We start from the raw sequence: 10831 nt of genomic DNA, 5'->3' as shown, positions 1-10831 counted from the left end.
GAAATAAAATATAGTTTGTTATATTTTTACGTCCTTTAACTTGAAACAAAATCTTCACTTCAAATAAACTAAATAATAATTAAGAAATAAATAACTATCAAATATCTTCAAAAATACCTTTTTTTAATAGTTGCAAAAATCTTGCATCTTACGACTGTGAGTATTTCCAGTCAAGCAGCTAGAAATCAAACAGGGAAAATTTACAAAGCATTCTGTACTGTGCCTATACTGTGCCTTTACTGTGTCTATCCACATGTCTAGACATATCAATGAGTATACTCTTACATTTAAGGAATATGCTTGTAATTTTTATAGGACTGTTGCATTTAGTTTTAAAGAAAATTAGTAATATCGATCTTAGGTTTAGACCTGAGATTTTTGTCCCAACAAACCATGCTGATAGAATCAAAGAAGGAATATTTCTTAAGAATATCATCGGGAATGCTTACTCTGGAGACTTGGTCCACGAACAACCATTGGTTCTTCTAGCCTTTGAAATTTTACAAGAATATGGATTGGATTCCATTGCAATCACAGTGTCTCATTTTGCTTGTGGTATCTTACTATCGTGGGTAGGACGGGAGATAGCCATAGACATTGTAAAAGGGTTAAAGAGGAACAAAGTCTCTGAATCTTCACTGTCTTTAATGCGTCACGCTGAAGATTATGTCAATAGCATGGGTGATTGGATCCTCAAAGCTTATTTTTGTAATCCACTTGTGCTGTTCACCTACATCAGTGAGTCAACTTCAATATTCAACAATATTTGTCTTGCTGCCAGTCTATATGGCACGGTTAAGGATTCAATGGTACTATCATCTATATTCTTGGCCTTGGCAGCGTACCGTGACCTATACGCGACCCCATGTTGATCCCATCTACTGTATACATAATATCAAAGAAAAACTGTTTGAAAACACAAAGGAAATGGCCCAGTATGTATATTTATGTTTTTCTTAACTTCACAATTTTTATCACTACACTCGGATTTTTCCTATTTTATTCATTTAAAATAACAGGAATGTGGAAATTTTTGGATGCCACATATGGATTTGTCTTAAAAGTAACAGATCTTCGTCCAAATATTGGTCTTTTTTGGTACTTTTTCATCGAAGTTTTTGAAGATTTTAGTAACTTTTTCTTCTACGTTTTTCAGATAAATACCATTGTTTATATCATACCTCTTACAATGAGGTTTCATAAAGACCCTCCACTTCTCATCTACGCTGTTATGAGCTTACTGGCAATTTACAAGGCTTACCCTTCAATAGCTGACATTGGAATTTACATTTCCCTATCACGTCTTTGGATATATACTTTTAATCATGCTTGGCATAGTCTTAAACTGTTGTTCATGTTTGTTGTATCATGTATATTAGGACCAATTTTTTGGAGTCTCTGGATCTATTCTGGCACTGCTAACGCTAACTTCTTTTTTGCTATGATACTATTTTCTTATGCTGCTCAGATTTTCTTGTTGACTAATATTGTCTGTGGCAAAATTAAGTGTGACTTTCTTTCAGAAAATGGTTTGGATTTGACAATTGATGAGCAAAAGTAACCTTATGCTTGGAGTGAAAAATAATGGATTTATTGCATCTTATATCTACAAACAATTGTGCAGCACCTTCGGATCAAATCTAGTGCCAAATACATAAAATTGATCACTGTAATGGAGCTAAGACAGTAAGAAGTTTGCCATCTCAAACATGTAATAAACTCCCTTATTTTACGCATAACATTGCAGGTTTAACTTGGTACCTTAAATAGTTATATTTAGCAATCATTAGAAAAATGCAGTATAGATCTTAATATGTATTGTTTTTCCCATGAACAAGTAAATGCTGCATGTTCTAGAGTCGGTAAACCGAACAATCTATTTATATGTATCGACAATGGGACAGCGAAAAATGTAGTATATCCACAAGTTTTACGCAGTTAAAAATTAGCACCTTGCATACGTGTCGCCTTGGGGGGGGGAGGTTAGACTTGCTGTTCGGAGAGAAAATACCGAAAAAAATCGTGTCGATGTATTACATGAGCAACACGAAACCTGGCTTACGGCTTAAAGAGAAAGAAAAAATAGAATACGTGTCGAGGAATTCCTAGAGTATATCAGAGGAATTACCAGTTGCATATCCGCAAGTTTTACCCAGTTAAAAATTAGAACCTTGCAAACGTGTTGCTGGGGCATATACCGGAAAAAAACTAAACGATAAAGAAGAAAAATAAAAATAAAGAAGAAGAAAGAAAGGCAAAAAACCAAAAAAACGAAATAACTACAAAAAAAGAAAACAACTAAAAAAACAATAAGCAAAAATTAAAAATGAAAAAAACTGCAATAGAACACGACAGACAATATGAATCTATATATAGAAGCCTGCCGCGTGCCGTGCTGCTATATATATATATATATATATATATATATATATATATATATATATATATATATATATATATATATATATATATATATATATATATCTATATATATATAAATAAGTTGTCTGTGTGTGGATCTGTGGATGGATCAGGTGACGTCACCTGAAAAAACTGGATCAGGTGACAAAACTGAAAACTGAAAAAAACTAAAAAAAGGCGAAAACTACAAAAAAAAACTAAAAACTAATAAAAAAAATAAAAAAGCTAAAAAACTAAAAAAAAACTAAAAAAAGGCAAAAACTACAAAAAAAAACTAAAAACTAATAAAAAAGCTAAAAAAATAAAAAAACTAAAAAAAGGCAAAAACTACAAAAAAAACTAAAAACTAATAAAAAAATAAAAAAGCTAAAAAACTAAAAAAACTAAAAAAACTAAAAAAGGTAAAAAACTAAAAAAACTAAAAACTAAAAAAACTAAAAAAAAGGAAAAAACTGAAAAATAAGCTAAAATAAAGGTAAAAACCAATAAAAAACTAAAAAAAAACTGAAAAAACTAAAAAAAGGCAAAAACTACAAAAAAAACTAAAAACTAATAAAAAAAGGAAAAAAGCTAAAAAACTAAAAAAACTAAAAAAACTAAAAAAAAGGTAAAAAACTAAAAAAAATAAAAAATAAAAAAAATAAAAAAAGGAAAAAACTGAAAAATAAGCTAAAATAAAAGGTAAAAACCAATAAAAAACTAAAAAGAAAAAAAGGAAAAAACTAAAAAAATTTTCATCTAAAAAACTAAAAAAAACTAAAAAAGGTAAAAACTAAAAGAACTAAAAAAGAAAAAAATAAATGACGACACTCAAAGAGAAAGCGACCAGGACAAAAGGAATGTTCGATTAGCAATCAACAAAGCACCGGGACACAGGGAGTATAAATGACGACCAGGACATAAGTAAAAAAAAAAATAACAAAACTAAAAAGAAGGTAAAAACTACAAAAAAACTAAAAAGAAAAAAACTAAAAACAGGCAAAAACTACAAAAAAAATAAAAACTAATAAAAAAGCTAAAAAACTAAAAAACTAAAAAAGGCAAAAACTACAAAAAAAACTAAAAACTAATAAAAAAAATAAAAAAGCTAAAAAACTAAAAAAACTAAAAAAACTAAAAAAAGGTAAAAAACTAAAAAAACTAAAAACTAAAAAAAACTAAAAAAAAGGAAAAAACTGAAAAATAAGCTAAAATAAAGGTAAAAACCAATAAAAAACTAAAAAAAAAACTGAAAAAACTAAAAAAAGGCAAAAACTACAAAAAAATCGAAAACTAATAAAAAAAGTAAAAAAGCTAAAAAACTAAAAAAACTAAAAAAACTAAAAAAAGGTAAAAAACTAAAAAAATAAAAATAAAGAAAAACTAAAAAAAAGGAAAAAACTGAAAAATAAGCTAAAATAAAGGTAAAAACCAATAAAAAACTAAAAAGAAAAAAAGGAAAAAACTAAAAAAAATTTTCATCTAAAAAACTAAAAAAAACTAAAAACGGTAAAAACTAGAAGAACTAAAAAAGAAAAAAATAAATGACGACACTCAAAGAGAAAGCGACCAGGACAAAAGGAATGTTCGATTAGCAATCAACAAAGCACCGGGACACAGGGAGTATAAATGACGACCAGGACATAAGTAAAAAAAAAAAACTAACAAAACTAAAAAGAAGGTAAAACTACAAAAAAAAAGAAAAAAAAACTAAAAACTAATAAAAAAACTAAAAAATCTAAAAATCTAAATAAACTAAAAAAGAAAAAAAAAGGAAAAAATAAAGGAGAAAAACAAAACTAAAAAACGAATGTATATACAGACCGGGACACCGGGATACAAATGACGACCGGGACACAGGGAATATAAATGACGACCGGGACACAGGGACACAACTACAACGGGGACACCGGGGGATACAGGGGGATATAAATGACGACCGGGACACCGGGACAGGGAATGGTCGATTAGCAATCACCATCAACAAAGCTCAAGGGCAATCATTAGAATCATGAGGTATAGATCTGAACACAGATTGTTTTCCCATGGACCATTATATGTTGCATGTTCAAGAGTCGGTAAACCTGACAATCTATTTATATGCAAAGACAATGGGACAGCAAAGAATGTTGTATATTCGCAAGTTTTACGTAGTTAAAACCATATATATATATATATATATATATATATATATATATATATATATATATATATATATATATATATATATATATATATATATATATATATATATATATATATATATATATATATATATATATATCTATTTATATTCACAGGTGGGACATAGGGACACAACTACAATGGCGCGTAACTATTATGGCGCGTAACGACTTACGCGCGCGGGGGGGCTTGGGGGGGCGCGAAGCGCCCCCACCAACTAGGTGTTGGGGTGGCGCGAAGCGCCACCCCAACAGCTAGTATATATATATATATATATATATATATATATATATATATATATATATATATATATATATATATAAGTTGTATGTTTGTTTGTTTGTACGTATATGACGTCATTATAAGTATACAAGGCTTTGGATATTACGTCATTATAAGTATATAAGGGGGCGATTCAAAGAGAAATTTCAGTATAAATCCTACAAGGCAGAAGAAACAGCCGAGGAAGCTGCTCAAAGAGTTAATGCTAAAACGATTGTGGCTAATAGAGGAAGTAAGAAAAGAAAGCGTGCCGAGGAATCATAACCAACGGCGTGAAAACAGGCTTGCGTCAAAAAATAAATTACGAAAAAGATTGTGCCGAGGTAACACAACAACAACGTAAAAACAGGGTCGCGGCTCAAAGAGAAATTACAAAACAAATCGTGCCGAGGAAACACACTAACAACTTGAAAACAGGCTCGCGGCCCAAAAAGAAATTACCAAAAGAAATTGTGCCGAGGAATCACGAGAACAACGTGAAAACAGATTTGAGGCTCAAAAAGATAATGCCAAAAGAAAGCTTGCCAAGGAATCACAAGAGCAACCTAAAAATTATCGCCTGGCATTCAGATACAGCCAAGTTGATGATTATAGCTTTAGTAGATGTGTTCAAATCGGGACTATGTCTATAATTTGTCCCTATTGCAAGGCCTTGAAATTTAATGGTGAATCAATGGGAATGTGTTGTGCCTCGGGAAAAGTTAAACTACCTCAACTGGCTGCACCACCAGAGCCATTGAAGACTTTGGTTACTGGAACTACGTCTGAATCTAAGCGTTCTTTGTTAAACATTAGAAAATATAACTCATGTATCCAAATGGGTTCGTTTGGTGCCCAAATCGAAAATCAAGATCAATTTATACCTATTTTCAAAGTAAAAGGGCAAATTTATCATAAAGCATGGTCCCTTTTACCATTCTCAGGTTAGAATCATAAATTTTTACAACTGTTCTTCATCAGTGATAGAAATTCTGAATTGAATGCACGTTGCGAAATTTCTCCCGACGTTGAAAGGACTATCATTTCCCAATTGCAACATCTTTTCCACGAAAATAATAATTAAGTGCGCATGTTCAAAACAGCCATCGATTTGATGCCTACTGATACGCATAAAATTGTTGTTTCCGCTGAGAAAACACCTACTGACCAACATGTGCTTAGATACAATGCTCCAACTATCGACGAAGTCGCAATCGTTATGGTCGGTGTTTTTACATCGTTTTTACCTCGAAATATTATTCTTCATAAGCGAAACGCTCAGTTGGTAAGAATTGCTGAAACTCATCGATGCTACGATACCCTACAATATCCTATCATTTTTTGGGATGGAGCCGACGGCTATCACTTTAATAAAAATTGATAGATCCATCCACTAACAAACAGACGAATAAGAAATTCAGTGCAATGAATTATTATTCCTATAGACTAATGATTCGTCCCAATGACGAAAATTAAATTTTAAAATACCGTCAATTGTTTCACCAATACATCGTTGATATGTATGCAAAGATTGAGTCAGAACATTTGCTATTTATCCGTTTGAATCAGACCAGGCTCTAATCTGAACAATACATTCATTTTCGAGATGCAGTTGCAAATGACGGTAATACCACTAACGTTGGAAGATTAGCGATTTTACCTTCGTCATATGCTAGCAGTACCAGTCATATGCATGAATATGCTCAAGATGCTATTGCGTATGTTCGTCTCTATGGTTGTCCAGATTTATTTATTACATTTACATGTAATCAATCTTGGGACGAGATACAGCTGCTTTTATTTCAAGGACAATCGGCAGTTCATAGACATGACATTACGGCCCGTGTCTTCCGGCAAAAGTGGAAATCACTGATAAAACACATAGTAAAACTTAAAGTGTTTGGGTCAGTGCGTTGCTGGATGTAATCATTGGAATGGCAAAAACGAGGATTTCCACACGCAAATAATTTAATCTGGCTACATGATAAAATTACTTCTTATGAAATTGACGATGTGATTTCCGCTGATATACCGGATGAAAATGTCGATAAGGTTTATATAATATTGTGGAACAAATAGGATACAAGGACCTTGCGGTGCTCTGAATGAAAAATCACCATGCATGGCCAAAGGAAGGTGCACAAAGCAATATCTTCGACTTTTAGTACCCATCACAATTACTGGCAACGATGGTTACCCAAAATATAGAAGAAGATCTACAGAAGATGGCGGTAAGACAGCAATAATAAAGAAGCATAACGGTACCACCTTCGAAATAGATAACCAGTGGGTATTTCTATATACAACTTTATTATCAAAAACATTTAATGGTCACATAAACGTTGAATACTGTAACTCCGTAAAGGCAATCAATTACATATGTAAATACGTCAACAAAGGCAGCGACATGGCAGTTTGGGCTTGCAGTCCAAAATCAGTGATATCGATGAAATCGTACAAGATCAGACTGGAAGATACATAAGCACTAATGAAGCTGTTTGGCAAATTCTTTCATTGAACGAAGTCCAGCTGTTGTTCACTTAGCGGTACATTTACAGAATGGTCAATATGTCTATTTTTCGGAATCCAACGTGCAAAAAATAGCCCTGAATCCACCGGATACATCATTAAATGCTTTCTTTTCGTTATGTCAAAATGATTCTTTTGCAAGAAAACTGCTGTATACTGAAGTACCTTTGTATCACACGTGGCATGCTAAAAAGAAATCATTTGAACGTCGAAAACAGGGTAAGTCTTTCAACGGCCAACCTACTATTTTCAAAGATAACGCGATAGGAAGACTCTACACCATTCACCCCCATCAACATGAATGCTTCTTTCTCCACCTGCTTTCAGTGAATGTACCAGGTCCAACGTCCTTTGAGTATTTGAGATTCGTTAACGATACTATACATGACACTTACCGTAGTGCATGCCAAGCTCTGAATTTATTGGAGAATGACCAACACTGGGATAACTGCATCAACGACGCGTGCAAAACGTCAATTCCAAGTCAAATTCGTGCATTGTTTGGAATCATACTAACTTCTTGATATCCTTCAGCTCCTAGAGAGTTACGGGAGAAATATAAATCGAAAATGGCCGAGGATATACTCCATCAAAAACGTTGACGTTTTATTTTACATCATAAACTTATAACTATACTATAGTTATTATTGAAGATTTGTGCGTATGTATGGCAAACAAACCTCTTCAGGATTTAGGAATGCCTTCACCTAATCGTAACACTGCTGTTTCAACATGTGTAGAATTGGACCGTGAACGAAGTTACAACACGAGTGATCTATTGTCGTATATACAAAATAATATTTCTAAGTTAACGTCTTAGCAAAAAGACATTTATGATAAGATTCTGCATTGTAAAGATAAAAAAGTTGGAAAATGTTCGTTTTGGATGCGCCAGGAGGTACTGGTAAAACATTTGTGATAAAATTGATTCTGGCATCAGTTCGATCAAAAATTTACACAGCGTTGGCTATTGCGTCGTCCGCAATAGCCGCAACGTTGCTGCCTGGTGGAAAAACTGCACATTTCGCTTTGAAATTGCCTCTGAATTTGCATTCTACAGAAACTCCCACGTTCAATATTTCCAAATCATCTGGGATGGGTAAAGTATTGCAGCAATGCAAACTTATTATATGGAATAAGTGCACAATGGCACACAAAAAATCGCTCGAGGCTCTGGAGCAATCATTACGAGAATTGCGCGGAAATTCGAAACCCTTTGGCAGCACATTAATATTGTTTGTAGGAGATTTCAGGTAAACATTACCTATAATACCTATATCAACCCCTGCGGACGAAACTAATGCTTGCCTAAAAAATTCTAATTTATGGGCACACGTAGACATTAAAATTAACTATAAATATGCGTGTCCGGTTGCAAAACGATGACTCTGGTGAAATATTTTCAGATCAATTGCTGGCAATTGGAAACGGAAAGATCCAAGTAGACTCAATTTCAGGACGTATACAACTGCCTGCTGAATTCTGTAATTTAGTGATGTCCAAAACTGAATCAAAAACTGACGTACAAAGGTATTTCCAAGTATTATAACCAATTACGAAAATCATAAATGGCTCAGAGAACGAGCAATATTGGCACCCCAGAATAAACACGTCAACAAAATCAACAATATTTTTTTGTCCAATATTCAAAACCAAGAAGTAATTTACAAGTCAGTCGACACAGTTCTGGAACAAAATGAAGCGGTTAATTAACCATCTGAATTTTTAAATTCCCTGGATCTCCCAGGGTTTTCACCACAAACGCTACAACTAAAAATAGGCGTACCAATAATACTGTTACGAAATATTAACCCACCAAAGCTTTGCAATGGCACACGACTTGTCGTAAAAATACAATGGAAAACGTAATGGAGGCAACAATCTTGACAGGTTCTTTTGAGGGTGAGGCTGTTCTTATTCCTCGCATTCCCATGATTCCAACGGATCTGCCTTTTCAATTTAAAAGATTGCAATTCCCAATTCGATTAGCATTTGCAATCACAATCAACAAAGCGCAAGAGCAATCATTAGAAAATTGCGGTATAGATCTTAATACAAATTGCTTTTCCCATGGACAATTGTATGTTGCATGTTCGAGGGTGGGTAAACCAGACAATCTATTTATATGCACAGACAAGGGGACAGCGAAGAGTGTTGTATATTCACAAGTTTTATGAAGTTAATTTATAGCGTATATGTACATCTATTTATCTTTCTATCTGTATAAAAATAAGTTGTATGTATGCATGTTTGTTTGTTTGTAAAAAGAGGGTTTGCATATGACGTCATTATAAGTATATAAGGCTTTGTATATGCACAGACAATGGGACAGCGAAGAATGTTGTATATTTGCAAGTTTTACATAGTATATATATATATATATATATATATATATATATATATATATATATATATATATATATATATATATATATATATATATATATATATATATATATATATATACTAGCTGTTGGGGTGGCCCCCGCAGGCGTAAGTCAATACGTGCCATTGTAGTTGTGTCCCTGTGTCCCACCGGTGATTAGAGATAGATATAAATATATGTCTTAAACTACGTAAAACATGCGAATATACAACATTCTTCGCTGTCCCATTGTCTGTGGATATAAATAGATTGTTAGGTTTACTGACTCTTAAACATGCAGCATATAATTGTACATGGGAAAAACAATCTGTATTCAGATCTATACCTCATTATTCTAATGATGTGTCTCTGTGTCCCGGTCGTCATTTGTTTCCTGGTGTCCCAGTTTGTAATTTCTATTTGAGTGTCCCGGTCATCATTTATATTCCCTGTGTCCCGGTGTCCCGGTCGTCATTTTTGTCCCGGTGTCCCGGTTTGATTCCTCAGCACGTTATGCAAATATACAACATTCTTCGCTGTCCCATTGTCTTGGCTTATAAATAGATTGTCAGGATATTCCCTGTTTCCCGGTCGTCATTTGTGTCCCGATGTCCCGGTTTGTAATTTATCTTTGAGTGTCCTGGTCGTCATTTATATTCCCTGTGTCCCGGTCGTCATTTTTGTCCCAGTGTCCCGGTCTGTAATTTCTATTTGAACAATACCTGTGTCTCGGTCGTCATTTATATATCGTGCAAGTGCCCCGGGCGTCCCCGTTGTAGTTGTGTCCCTGTGTCCCGGTCGTCATTTATATTCCCTGTGTCCCGGTCGTGATTTGTGTTCGGGTTTCCCAGTCTGTAATTTCTCTTTGAGGTTCCCGGTCTTCATTTATATTCCCTCTGTCTCGGTTGTCATTTGTGTCCCGGTCTCTAATTTCCCTTTGAGTGTTTTTTCTTTTTAGTTTTTTTAGTTTTTTACCTTTTTTCAGTTTTCTTTTTCTTCTTTATTTTTCAGCGTCACTATGAAGTACATATCGCCGAACCTTTGGTATTTTAACTTAAATCTGGTGGTTATCGATGACCTTATCCAAGTCAA

General features: G+C 33.6%; 2 protein-coding genes across 2 annotated transcripts; both read left to right on the top strand.

Annotated features, from left to right (window-relative positions):
* Positions 1–269: 269 nt before the first annotated feature.
* Positions 270–872, top strand: LOC136036954 (uncharacterized). The gene has a single exon (XM_065719342.1). The coding sequence runs from the start codon at positions 270–272 to the stop codon at positions 870–872; it is 603 nt and encodes a 200-aa protein (XP_065575414.1).
* Positions 873–937: 65 nt separating this feature from the next.
* On the top strand, positions 938–7898 carry LOC136036953 (phosphatidylinositol glycan anchor biosynthesis class U protein-like). Its single transcript, XM_065719341.1, has 3 exons — positions 938–1557; positions 6925–7076; positions 7702–7898. The coding sequence occupies exons 1-3, from the start codon at positions 938–940 to the stop codon at positions 7896–7898; spliced, it is 969 nt and encodes a 322-aa protein (XP_065575413.1).
* The last annotated feature ends 2933 nt before the right edge of the window (positions 7899–10831 follow it).

Source organism: Artemia franciscana, chromosome 16 (assembly GCF_032884065.1).
Source record: "Artemia franciscana chromosome 16, ASM3288406v1, whole genome shotgun sequence".
Classification (NCBI taxonomy): domain Eukaryota; kingdom Metazoa; phylum Arthropoda; class Branchiopoda; order Anostraca; family Artemiidae; genus Artemia; species Artemia franciscana.
This window is presented reverse-complemented; position numbering and strand designations above follow the sequence as displayed.